The 14,427-nt window shown below is 36.2% G+C and overlaps 1 protein-coding gene across 2 annotated transcripts; it reads right to left on the reverse strand.

The window, feature by feature from the left end:
• Nucleotides 1-4,208: 4,208 nt before the first annotated feature.
• Nucleotides 4,209-14,223, reverse strand: LOC110690987 (NADPH:adrenodoxin oxidoreductase, mitochondrial). 2 transcript variants are annotated; one of them, XM_021867913.1, is made up of 13 exons: nucleotides 13,714-14,223; nucleotides 13,493-13,597; nucleotides 12,779-12,892; nucleotides 12,622-12,675; nucleotides 12,420-12,536; nucleotides 10,845-10,954; nucleotides 10,690-10,763; nucleotides 9,581-9,642; nucleotides 9,209-9,407; nucleotides 7,527-7,584; nucleotides 5,830-5,897; nucleotides 5,289-5,431; nucleotides 4,209-4,733 (listed from the first exon to the last, which is right to left on the reverse strand). In XM_021867913.1, the coding sequence occupies exons 1-13, from the start codon at nucleotides 13,834-13,836 to the stop codon at nucleotides 4,500-4,502; spliced, it is 1,461 nt and encodes a 486-aa protein (XP_021723605.1). In that variant the 5' UTR covers nucleotides 13,837-14,223; the 3' UTR covers nucleotides 4,209-4,499. The 2 variants fall into 2 exon arrangements, with proteins under 2 accessions (XP_021723605.1, XP_021723606.1); XM_021867914.1 differs by having other exon boundaries at nucleotides 12,779-12,906; nucleotides 13,714-14,218.
• Nucleotides 14,224-14,427: the final 204 nt, after the last annotated feature.

A 14,427-nucleotide genomic window follows, 5' to 3' on the forward strand; every position in this document is an offset into this window, starting at 1 on the left:
TGGGGACAACTTGAATAATCTTTACACACCACTCTCGATTCTTTGTTAAAGGAGGATGGATTTAACACAAAGGGGGGTCATTATACCAATCAAGTCACTCAAGTAACATCATTGCCCTATTAATAATTTTTTTTTTTGACAATAATTTCTTTTTTTTTTGACATAAAAAACCCTGATACATGTAAATGTTAGTTATCTAACACTTAGTAACCTAACCATATGTCATTCATTTATGTTCAATTAACTAAAATAGTTAAAACGTAAAGGCATATGTATGATTCATACGAATTAAATAAGCTAATCTACTGTTTTTTAACCGAATTTAGTAACTGAAGTCACGTCCACCATCAAGTCATCAGCCCCACCACACACCTACACCAAGATTTATATATAAAATAAATAAATAAATAAATAAAATTCCTCCCTTCAAATTTTGAACTGTTCCTAATCCTAGATGCCTCCCAGCTAAAGAATAAAGGTGACCCAACATCATCATATTTCAAAAAAAACAATCATAAAAAATCATGCAAATTAAGGTAAATATCTCTAAATAGCATGTGTTTAAAGGAAGTTATCAGATTAACTAATAAAATCTACAAAGTAATACTCAAATCGACATAAGCATGCATCTAAGTTGACACGGTAGAATGAGCACAACTGGATACAAAAGCTCGTAGTAAAGCCATTATTATAGCAATGTCCCATGAGAAGAAAAAGAGTAATAATGTGTTGACATATCAACATCAGTTAAGAGCAGTACAAAATACACTGGTAGTTTAGTACTGCACAATAATTGAAGTTTATTTCCCCACATTACTATGCACGCAGATGATAGACAAGAATTCATGCCTCTTTTAGCTTATCATAGTTTCATACATGTGAATGTGTGATGATAGATTTGCCAAATAAAAATTCATCCGTACTTCTTCCTACCTTTTATTGGGTCCTCCAAAGAGCTTTAATAATTGAAGGCAAAAAAGAGATTGAATCTAACCTTATATTATCTCAGTAAATTGTAAGAGCGCCAGTCAGGAAGCAACCCGAGTATTTCTCACCTGAAATGATGACTAGACAATGGTCGGCAACTGATATAACCTGCACGAAATGACAGAAGTATGTACATACCTAACTCAGTGAAAGATTCATCAAAAATGGACTAAATAAAAGTATTTATTCATTGTGAAGTAGAAAAACTGTTGTGCAACAGATAAAAAATAAAAAGCTTGATTGGAAATATTTTTTTCTGTTACTGCAAATATAAAGATGTGTGCATCCTGCTCGCTAACCCTTCCCAAAGTAAGTGTGTATTTAGAAGGATTGGGGAAATGTAGCTGCGAGGACTGAAGATTTACCAGCGTGCTAACAAGTAGTCGAGTACGCTACATTTAGCACATAAACGTTCACGTTTCAAATCACAAAGTAAAAACTTCTCTGCTCATCATTGTCAATGAGACGAACAACAATAGGTATATGAGGGGACAAGGTTAGCAACTAGCAGTAGCAATGATCCCACTTACAGTGGGATCCATAGTAATTGTAGGACTTGAATAGCAATGGCCTCAATAGAATGATGGAAATAGACATTTTACGAAGAAAACTAAAAAGCGGAAGTAAGGCAGTCATGAATGACATATAGCATCATATATTGGTGAAACTTAACAAACCATTAACCATCAACTAGTTAGATAGGACTTCAGGAATGAAAAGAGGATGTGCATTGTAGGTTTTACAAGACAGCAGCCCAAAGTTTACGAAAAATTATCTTTGATCTAAAATTTCCAAATGGAAAATAGAGTTAAGGTGCTGAAATTCATGATTAGAATATCATGGTTTTAATACCAAGCATAAATTGTCATATATACAAATTAACAAAGCAGCTTCATCAGATAACTAGAGTCTTAGATTAACCACAGAACTAAGTCAACTATAACAAAGTATTTATCCAAAATTAGATAACATAACTATCCATACTTCAGATTACAGATATTTACATTTTGTAAGACCAAAATCTTTTCGAGGCTACTTTACCAACGGCTTTCCCCCTGTTAGGGACAAGGTTCATATATCCAGCATGGACTTCAGCAAAATATTTATCGATGAACATGTAAGCAGTTAAAAACGAGAACATTCAGACACAATACAATGACCCCAGAAGAACAAAGAAATTCTCTCTTGGACCTTAATCCCAGGTCTTAGCAGCTTAGGGAGCTCAAGGTAAACTCACAAGTCAACTAAAAAGAGCTTTTTCAGGATATAGATAGCCAGTTGAACATTCCTAGTGAAAGACCAACGGGTTACAAAGGAATTCTTCAAGCGCAGAAAGTGTTGTGTTGGATATAACAAAAATAACTGATTGAGTTTAACAAGTACAACAAGCCTATTAAATCAAGCACAAGTCAAGACATATAGTGGAAGATCCCTGTGCTTATCCCTCAGCAGATTGAAATAAATTGGAAGTGCTTCTCAAAAGGAAGGTGGAGTTTAACTATTACCATTCACTTTAATTTTTCTATGGTAATTGGACTTCTAATTGTCGAGTCACTTCAGCCAAAAAGGGAGCTACAACTTCAGAGGAAAGAAAGAAACGACTTATAAATTCACAGAAAAGATTTTACCGAACACAAGACAAGGGTCAGGATGTTATCAGCTTAAAGTTTCCTTTCACTCTTTTGAAAAGGTGGGGGAAAAGATGAAGAAAGGATCATCTGTGATGACATGGCCAAACCATTAAGTCTTATACCAAGGGGCAAGGTCTTCCATAGATTTTACTACTACTACTTAAGAGTACACTACATCACAAAGAAGGCAGAACCATCAGAAGGTGAGACAACAATACATTGTATTTTACAATCAAAATTCAACTCACAAAAAGACCCAAAATCCGGGTCCAAATCACAGCTTACCCAACCCACCCAAACAAACAAACAAAACAAAAGGCAAAAGAAAGGGTTTAAGTTGTCACAATCACGAATCGCACATCCAATATACATAACATGTGTATTGCTACCTTGACAAAATATAGGGTCATTCCAGTCTAGAAAAGGTACAAGCATAAGACATACTCCGGTACTACACTACTACGTAGAAATGTAGACTTAACTCTTACAGTTCAAAGACGGTAAAAAAAAACTCCTTTTTTGTTTTCCTCTTATGCATTAAACGTATTTACTTCAGCTTCACCCTTGGGATATTATAAAGCCTAGACCCTAGCACAAATCCTCATATATCCCACAACTCATTTTCTTGTGTCTAAAATTTGTTCAACTATTGGCACATTATTTTGTCAGCCTTTGTTTCAACAATTGATAGTTATTTCCGCCATCTAGTACTAGGGTTAGCAACATAGACATCAAGGAGTCATTACTCATTATAAACTCATCATCAGGTATCACTCTTAAGTCTGAAATTACTACTTAGAATTCTAGATGGATATTGTCAAGCTAATAAATCTGACAAATAGGAGTATATGAACCGATACTGTAATTGCAAATACATTCATAATCGAGAGTATTATGCTGCTCAATCAAGGTATTGCTTTTTTTTTTTTTGGGGGGGGGGGGTTGGAGTTATGGGGAGCAAAGCATGTCATAAAATAGTGAAATCAGTCATTTCAATGGAAGAGAGTGCATAATCAACCTCATTCAAGATGTGGTCCCTTTGTAAAAGTTAGAAAGGAAAGGAAAACATACCATGTTCCATAGATGAACCCCATCAGAAGAGGATGCCCATAGGCGAGAATCAGCAAGCTCTCATTACTAAACGTCCTTCAATGGCACCAACATTGCATTACCAAATGCCTGCAAATAAACATTGCATTAAGAAAAACATATGTGCTTCATGCATCTCTTTGGTACAAATACCATACTTGATGGCGTGCCTGGGAAATTATTGATCAGTTGCTGAACCTGTATATATATAACTACAAACGTGTCTACATATGTAAATTCAGGTGCATAAATCAGATTACTTCTGTAGGTAATTTTAGTTCAAAAATCTCAGATAACTTCAGTCAAATACAGCATGAAATGGATATAGTGTGTACTAGTATATATCTTTAAGTATGGCAATTCTAAAATAGCAACAGATATCCAGTCAATAGCAGAATCCATTATAACTCGATTCTCTCATGAAAAAAATAATAATAATAATAAATAAACACATAATTAAAATACACGACAATGTTGTATTGCCAAACAAACAATTGTGAATTGGATCCTAGATCAGATACCATTTATTCTCTGTAATATCAATGATTAAGCATTACGAATTGATATGTCATAACCAACTCTGGTGTATAATAGAGAGACAGAGCATTCTAAAAGCTGCTGTGACCCACACTTCAAAATTCAAAGATAACAGGTTAGTGTGGAGTGCTAACTAAGTCAAAATTGTAGTTCTATACAACAGTCTAAATGGTCGTATATAAATTAAGGGGAAAAAAAAACTCTGAATTTCCCTCTTCCTCTGGGAAATAGGTAATTAGTGAGATGAAAATATATTCATTCTGATCCAACTTTCAGTAGCTCCTGCCAAGAGGATAGTTTATCTCTGGGTTTGTGCTTTAAACCTCCCCGCTGCTTTTCTTCGGAGTCTATCTTTTCCCAGGCACTGAATGGAAGTACTGTGACTTTGCGATCAGCGAGCAACTCAAGAAGCCCCTCCCTGCCCGGTTTTTGCAAGCTTGAAAGTGATGCTAATGGTCCCTGGGAAAGGTCCTCCATTATGCTGGCAACCTGCCATATTTGGATATTAATCAGATATGCAATTAAACCCACACAGCTTCAGCAATGATAACACATAAAGAGATCAAGTCATATACTCAAACTCAATACTCCCTTCTTCTAAAGACGTTGGTCACGTCATATATAATATTTTGGGATGTCCAAAAGTGGAAGGATTCTATGATTGGGCCTCCAAAGAAGCCCCCTGTGGCCCTGCTTAAGTTGAGTGATAAGCAAGGTGTAAAAAAAAAAACCCACCTATTACAAATTGTCTTTAAACAAAACAATGGCATTCTAGTTATAAGAGATTGGGCGGTTAAAATTTTATCCGGACAGCAGAAAGCCAGAAGTAATCAAGGAATTATTTTGGAACGTTTGTATGGTTTATATTATATTTTCCACCTTCTACAATATGTGTTTTAATAATACTTTAGATTCTGTAGCATTCCTTCAAAAAAAAATTATATAACAGCTTTTTAAATATAAGGGATTGGGACAATGATAATAGTACTCTGTACAAGATATTAAGAAGTTTTCAAGGAACAATAGAAACAGGGTAACACTCACAGTTTCCTCAGCACAATAAAGGTTTGTTGCAACGATTCCAGTTGGTCCCCTCTTCAACCATCCACAAACGTACAAACCCTCAAGCAGCGCATGATCACCTGAAGTAGCTTGCAACACTCGACCTCTTAAGTTTGGAACAACGCCTATGATTAAGAATCATCAGTAAGATATAAGTTTAAGCCATTATGGTGGACAAGTCATTGATGGATTTTCTAAACAGTAATTTCCACAATCAAATCTTTATGCTGGAAAATCAACAAAAATATCGGCTAGTAGAGTTGAGAAATACATAATTTAACAGGAACCACTAAGTTTAGATATATTTAACATAAAAATTCCATACTTTACACTTCACAGAACACCTACCAATTAAATAAATCAAGCTTCACATCCTTTACAAAAAATGCATCCAACACAAGGGAATGTAAAGTCATGTGCCTAAGATAATGTGATCCAGCTTCTGGTTAAATCATATATTCACCAAAAAAATATATATTCATGTAAGTCTCACGAAACAGCAATCAATGTTGTATCATCTCACCTCGGTGCGAATCGAAGGGCAAGCCATCCACTGGCACAGATTTGTAGCCAATACTCTTCAGCACCAACCTGTCAAAAAGGGTAATGCAAGGTTATAAGATATCAATTGAGGTTACTGAATTTGCTATGTTTGATCCTAATTGAATTCATGACAAATGGCATGGATATCTGGGAAAACATGCACTATCTAAGAGTTACATGGTAGGGCTTAAGAGAAAATCTGAAACTAACTATATGATATCATAGGATAAGAGGGTTATTACATACTAGCAAGGAGAAGTACGGAGTTAAAGATGCAACGAATGCCTTGAGCAACAAGCCTAAGGGTTTGATCGCATACACAAGAAGGAGAAGGAAAAGGCAGCAGGAGAAGCTAAGGGAGGGGATAGTGGAGCAGCAGCTGGTAGTGGATCAGCGCACACAAAGCATTGAGAGCAGCCAATTACTGCAGCCAGCCTCTCAAATTATGACAGCTAGCTCCAGCCTTCTTACTCTTGTCTTTACCCTATTTTGGCTGTGTATGTACATATAAAAAAAAGGGAGGTGGGAACTTGCTTAGGCAGTTGAATATTGTAGTCATTTCAGGTGTAGAGACTTGTGTCCTAAAGGCACTAGGGAGAGTGGTTGCCTCAAGCCTCCTTGTAAGAAAGCTTTGATAGTTTGATCTTTATTAATGAATGAAATAGCAGCCTACTTCCCTCAAACAATCCTCTCTTCTGCTTTCTTGTGCATTTAGTCTACTAAGTCACCTAGTTTGTTATAAAGGACCACAGGTATGTAATGTTACATGGAGTACAAGACAAGAAATCATTTAAAATCCATCAACTGATAAAGAGAAGATTCAGTATACTATGCCTCCCTTTAGTTTGATGACAATCACTTTCACGGAAGTTATTTTCCATGTAAAGCAATTTTTCAAGAGAAAACACATGTAAGTACTACCTCCGTTACAGATTATGTGCAACGAGTTGACATAAAGCAGAGAGGGAAAATGTCTAATCGTTGCACATTACCTGTAACGGAGGTAGTATAGTTTTTAACTATTTGTTGCCTACTTGCCTTACAAGAAAAACAATATAGAGGAAGAGGAAAATGGGAAAGGAAGGCAGAAGATAGATGGGAGGAAAGGAAAGGATTTAGGAGTAGGGAGAAAAATGTGGCATTCCTTCCTCTCAAAAGAAAAATGCTTTCTTGGAAGAACTATTTTCCACCTTTAAGAAAATTGCTTTCCATCCTTTTACAAACCAACCAATGGAAAATTGGAAAAATAGTTTCCTGTTATACAAATTCCAGCAAAACAATTGGAACCTATATGCCTGAAGCAAATTACTGTATATAGAACTAATTCTAATGAAGACATGTTCCATAATTAAAAGGATTAGGGAACAAGTTGCAAGAACTGATTTTTAAGGCCCATCTAACTAATCATTATCTTCTGGGGCAATATAGCTTCTAATCAGATAAGGGACAAGTGATCAAAAGTTCTGCTTATGTACCCAACATCCACCAGGACAAGATGTGCAAAACTAATCCTTTACAAGCTGACAGATGGTTTGAGAAAAGTGTAAAAGTGCTTGACAAGTACCTAGCTCAAAACATGCATACAACCCTTACATAAAGAAGATCATCCTAGGAAAAAAGGGATACAGTTTCTTAGATTGTATAAAAAATTAGAGACTACATTTTAGAGGTACATACCCACACTCAATGTCGTCATATTCTCCAGTCCCAACTGCAACCTGTCTACCTGAGTCCACTGCATAATGACAGAAGCACATCAGGCACTAATATTCCTAAATTGAGTGACAAGAATATGCAAGCACTCTTCTTTAAATAAATTAGTGAACCATATGTAATTGGTATTTCAGGAGGTTCACAAGGGAATCACAACTATAGTAAGCTAAAATCCACACATATTTGCATTAAAAACTGTAATACTATGATGTTACTCCCTCTGTCCCAATTTGCCAAAATACTCTTGGCACGTGTTAACGGAAGTTAGGTAGTAGAGAGAAAAAAGTGGGTGTGTGGGTGGGTGTGGGACTCAACTATAGAATATAAGTGGGGAAAAAAAAAAAAAAAAAAAAAGAAGATATTTGCTGGGTATGTTGCTATGAAATTGGGACATCTTGAAAAGGAATAAGTGGAAATACAATTAGGGGCCGTTTGGTTCGCACACATTAAACGGAATGGAATCAACAAAGGGAAAGGAAGAGAAAGGAAAGCTAATCCTTCATTTTTGTATTGTTGTTTGTTTTACATAAACAAAGGGAATCACATTTGCAACCACCACTACTCTCCTCCTTCTACAACCACCACTACCCCTTAAATCTACCCTTCACCTACCACCACCACGTTAGCCACCGCCCTCCTCACGACCTTCCACTGTCTCCCCTATCGCCTGCCCTTGCCGCCACTGGTTCCCTCCCCTCTACCGCCATTAATGTCCTCTTCTCTCTCAATTTTTTTTTTTAAATTTATTTATTAGATCTAGTTGTTTGGTTGTTTATAGGGTGTTAAGGATTATTTTTAGATGTTTGGTTGTTTATAGGGTGTTAAGGATTATTTTTAGATGTTTGTGGGTAACTTGGGGGGTTTATGGAGAAATATAGGGTTTTTTGGGTGGGATTTGTGGTGAATCTGGAGGTTTTGGAGATATGGGTGGTGGTTGTGTCGAATTGGGTGAGGTGGTTCACATGGATGGGTTTTCGGGTGGGTTTAGGTCGGTTTGGTGCAATTGTTTTCGGGGAGGGTGTATTTAGGGTGGTTTTGGTGGGGTGGCTGTCAAGGAGGGTGGGTTTTTTCCGGTGGGTTTAGGGCGATTTGAGAGGTCGGTTATGCCGGTGAAGTTGGGTCGGTTGATGGTGGTGGTGTCAACGGTTGGGCGATGGTTCTGGCGGCGGTTAAACAATGGTGATGGCAGCTAAGGCGGCGGCTATGGTTGTTGGGCGGTACATCTGGTGGCGGTTAAACAATGGTGATGGCGGCTAGGGTTCTGGGCGATGGTTCTGATTGTTGGGTAGTGATTTCAATGTTGGTCAAAGGTAGTTACAAGGTGGTCATGGCAGTTGGGTGAAGAGGGATTTGGGGGAAAGAGTGATTCCCTAGAGGGGGTGGGGGAATCAAAGTAGAGGAAAATGGGGTAATAGGAGGGGTAAAGGGAATGATTGATTGTGTGTAACAAACATCATCAAAGGGATTTAAGGTAGTTGATTCCCTTTCCCTTTCTTGAATACCCCCAACCAAACGGCCCCTTAATATGGAGGGACTGAGGGAGTATATTAAATTATTGAGTACCTGAATGCACAGATATAAACAATAGAGATGAGCAAAAAAAAAAAATTAATGTTAGCACAATAGAGTTGGTAAAAGAAGACTACCTTTAAGAGTTGTTTTCTCAAAGCGAACTGCAGCAACATGCCCATTTCTCTTCTCTGACTCCTGAAATTTGTCTGGCTTGCGGAAGAAAACAAAGTGGAGCTCCCGTTGATCAGCATCAGGACTCATAGGTCTTGAGGTGGATGCCTTACATAGTAATTCATACACCCGTCTCTGGATTCGACTGGACTTCATTTCTTCCTGCCCCAGAATTATGCATGGAAATTAAAAAAAAATTAAATAAATAAATAAAAATATATTAATATATAATGGCTAATAGCACATCAAGCCAGATAACAATAGATTGGCTACATCAGAGAAGCATTCAAGATTTCAAACATTAATACAATAAACTTATATCTCTAGTGTTGAACCTCATCCACTGGGCTTTTCCTAAGATCGGCATCTTCAATATTGATGTACAAATCTTTAAGCCCTGCAAACATTGTTTATATATCTATCAGCTAAATTGTTACAAAGTTAGCATGACAATAAAATATAAAATAAATTTTAAAACACATAGATTTCTGTCGTGACAAACTTTGTGAAAAAAAATGAGGTACCCTAATAAGGAAAGTATCACAAGAATAAACGTCGGAGTTTCTAATTATATTTTTAGAGAGAAGGGGTGGTTGTTAACATCAGGATAATATTCAGACAAAGGACAGTTAAAATAAACTTTCATTGTCATCAGCAAACTAACTAAAAGATCCTGAAAGCTGGAACTCATGGAAATTATTATCACAGCTCTCTTACATACAACTTCAAATTAAAATACCATGATGTCAGGGATGTTTCCATGCCTTAGCACCATGTGGATGACCTAGTGACTAATTCTGTCCACAGTGTCCGGTTCTTGAAAAAGTGTCATTCTAGAATCTTTTATATCCTCCTTCCATTTCAAAATGGTTGTCAAAGTAGACTACAAGCTCAGTAAGACAGTAAGTGATGTGAATTGTCATTTGTGAAACCAAAAAGAATTACCTTTAGTAAAATTGAGCAAAACAATCTAAAGAAGAAGAACTAGGGCAATCAAATTGAAACGTGCACATAAAATAAAAGGACAACCACTTTGATAATTGTATATGTTGTTCTACATTTTCAATGCACAGTTGTGTAAACTTGTTAAGATGATGCAATTTTCACTATGAATGCTACTCCCTCTTGTCCTATATTAGTCGGAACTAGTTTTTAGAGTAAAAGCAACTTAAAGTTTACGACAATAATAAATTTTTGGACATCAAATATAAAAAGAGACGCAAATTCAACGGATAAACAGAGTATCATATCCAGAATGACAAGATAATTACTTAGGATCAAAGACTAACTAAAAAGAGACACAAATTCAACAGATAAACAGAGTATCATATCCAGAATAACAAGATTATTACTTAGGAACAAAGACTAAATACAAAAGGCTCAAAGATCTAAAGATATAGACCAAGTCCAATCATAAAAAAGGAATGCCAAGATGGAAACATACCAAGTATCTCACGTAATTCTTTTGCAGTACAAGCGGCCTGTACTGGACCACGCCTTCCAACTAAATGCACTTTCCTGCAATTGAATTTAAACAATAAATTAGGGGAAAATGTGCCAATAACTTGCGGTCAAGTAGAAATATAGTAACGATTAAACCTTATTGAGCTCTTTTCCAAAGCACCTAATGCATGACTAGCAATATCAGTCGTTGCCAGTTCAGCCGTGGGTCTTAAGAGGATTCTTGCAACATCAAGAGCTACATTGCCCTAGACAGATATATTCAAGTAAATAAAGGCACATTGTTAATCGTGATGTCATGGTCCAAACACAGAAAAATAAAACATAATTCAGCATGTATAGATACACATGTAGAGAATCACTTGAGTAAAGAAACATGAATAACTAGGCATGGATCATATTTTAGCAGCATAGAGCTCTTAGGGTCTCTACATTACACATCATATAGAATAAGGAGAATATAATGTCTCAACAGCTGTAACAATCCCATAGTGGATTGAACAGACGTCAACAAGTTTACTATTATTCCCCTGAAATCTCATTAGTAACTACAGTGAACCCCCCAGACACTGTTCCCAAAAGCCTAATTCCTCGTATTCTTTATGAATAATATATTTTTGTGGATGTATCCTTTTCTGTCAATGATCATTATGCACTGGAGTGAGTAGGGGTCCTGCAGGACAGCGGATACAAGGGTTTCCATGAAGACCAAATGCAGAAATTCAAATGCAGCTGAAAGGCATAGCTGGGGTGCAAAGAGGTCCTGCAGAACAGAATATACCCCATGAAGACCAAATTTATTGATCAAAATTCAGCTATAATTTTCGCGGCTCTGTCAATCAGGTTGCAGCTGGATGGATGAGAAGTTATTCAATCTCTCTGATTTATAAACAGCAGCGGAAATAATCAACAAGGAAATGAGATTAAGATATATGTAGTCATGTACTATAGCCTTTCAAGTTTCAACCTCTTGCAGAACCTGTCTCAAGAGGGTCGAAAAAGATTCAATGCGATGCAAGGGTCAAGTGCAAGAAATGGATAACAAGCCGAGGTTGTCAGAACACGGCTTCGGCAGATAGAACATGATATTTTGGTTTATTTGAAGAATTATTAAATTTTATCTTAAGCATATGCATTTAGATGAGCAGCCTAACCTTCAAAAACTTAAGTAATGTTACGCTTGTATAATTGTAAACCATAACACTTTACGTACTAGTTTACAAGCTATCCAGTTAGCAAATATAAAAATCACTTAGCCTTAGAAATTCTGTAGAAAAAGTTCACCAACTCAAAGATAAGAAAAATATTAATCATCTAGAGACATCTGTCTAAGAAGCTCGCCAAACTAATGCAGCAATACAACCTGCTAATTCTATGATTTCAGGTCATCTATTCTGTTTTTTTTGCAAGGTATGTGATATTTCCAAGATAAGTTTTTAGAAAGATATATCCAAACTTTAGTGCCCTCACTACCCAGTAGTACAGCATAGTATAAAATGGAATAACTCTTATTGGCAAATTCCAAATTAGTTCATGATTACATTTGCTTTTGACTTCTTATGATAGACAAAGAAAAAGTCAAATGATGCAATTCATCTGCAACAACATCTTGCTCATACATAACAACAAGAGTTTGCAAAATTATTTCAGTATACTAAATGATTAACAAAATATAAAGAGGATCCACAAAAGGCAAAAACTTTACAGATGTACCTGGCCAAGAATAACAGCTGTATTTGTACTCTCCAAGTCAGGAGCCAAGTTTCTGCAATCTGGATGTCCATTGTACCACCAAACAAACTCCCTAGCAGAGTAAATTCCTTTCAAATCCTATAGAAAACACCACACAATAAATATATAAAGAATATTTAGAAAGAATACAAAAACACCACACCACCCCTCATACAAAATATACCTCTCCAGGAACACCAAGAACTCGATCACTTTCAGCGCCATATGCAAGCACGACCTATCCAACCAAACCAAACCAAAACACAGATATTCCATAAAATAAAAAATGGAGTGGATGAAGTGAAATTCTCCGCGAGACAGCAAATTGTAGCAAAGCTCACCACATGATATAAATCTCGAAGCTCTTTCAGTGACACAGACGCCCCAAGATTTACATTTCCAAAGAACATGCACCGGTCGTTTTTCGCAACCCGGCTAAACTGATTAATCACAATCTGTTGCAATTTTTCTGGTAATATAAGCAATTGAAAGCAATCATTTTACCAAATGTACACCTTGTATTCATATAAAATTCTGTATAAAAAAAAAATATTAATTGATTCGGTCTTTTTTGCTCTATTCACTTACCGTTAATGTGTTATTCTACCCACTTCTATGTTATTCCAATGGTGGTCAACACTTTTTACTGTCTTATACTTATACCCCATACTACACCATTCATCCACCTTTTTCTTACAAGCAACTATTTCTACTCTCTTCTCACTTTATCCACCGTTTTTCTTACACCCTCCCCCATATTACACGAAAACAACGGAAGGAATATATCATTGGTCTCATATTAAGAAAAAATAAGTTTCGGAAAAAAAAAAAAAACACACACACACACACACATATATAACAGAGAATCAAAGCAGTACTAATTTATAGAAATAATTGAGTTCTAACAAAAACCAAATGATGATGATTACCATACATACCACTTGTTGATTAAATATTACAAAAAATTTATTATATGATCAGAAAATACATCAATTGAACATTATAATACCAACATTAGAATCTTAAAAAAAAAAAGTAAAATAAATAAATTAAACCTTAGTTTCAGGATGATCAGGAGCAACACCAGAACGAACTAAACCAAATGGAGTTGGCAATCGATCCAATACATCAACTTCAGCTTTCTCATTAGCTTTCAACATCTAAATTCACAAAATTAACAGACAAATTCTATGAAACTTTCAATTAATTCAGGAAATTAAGAAAACCTAGAATGAGAATTAATCAGTAATTAAACTTACTAATTTTAAGTAATTACCTTCTCTGCAGTGTAAAATCCGGCAGGTCCGCTGCCGACGACACAAACCCGAAGAGGATTGGAGGAGAGAGAACTGAAGGCTCTTGAAAGCCATGCTCGTGATCGGAAAACCGCCATTTTCATCGGAGAATCGCGAGTTAAGGGTTTTCCGACGACTATTCCGCTTGCTCCGTCGCCGCCGATGAAAGCGACGATTTGGGTTTTTTTTTTACGGATGTTTTTGGGGTTTTGGGTTTTCGAGTTTTAGACCCAATATGTTTTTTTTTTTTTTTTTTTTTTCCTGTTAACTTTTTGGACTTGCCCGTTTTCTTTGCTGATATCTACCATATATGGTTATGAAATTTTTTGCTATTGGGCTATCTATATTTTAACCCGTCGAGCTTCATATTAACATATCACGTTAATATGATGGCATTCTTTTTATTATTGAATTATGTTGCAATATTTTAATATTTTCTAGGTTTGTAGTTGACATGACACATAACTTTCGAGTTTCGACGTTAGTGGATGGTTGACGGTAAATTAAAATTCAATCCCGTTCTGTCCTGAACTTAAGAATCACAAGATCTGCCACATTTCGTCCCTGAGGAAGCTGCAAAACACGATCAGCAAGCTCTCCTCCTTATCTCTTCTCCATTTTTGTCTAAGTTTGAGAACGCGACTTTCAAATTTGATGTTTGGACTCCTTTACCCAGATGACGTAAAAAAACTAGA

This window comes from Chenopodium quinoa, unplaced genomic scaffold (genome assembly GCF_001683475.1).
Source record: "Chenopodium quinoa cultivar QQ74 unplaced genomic scaffold, ASM168347v1, whole genome shotgun sequence".
In the NCBI taxonomy this organism is placed as follows: Eukaryota; Viridiplantae; Streptophyta; class Magnoliopsida; order Caryophyllales; family Amaranthaceae; genus Chenopodium; species Chenopodium quinoa.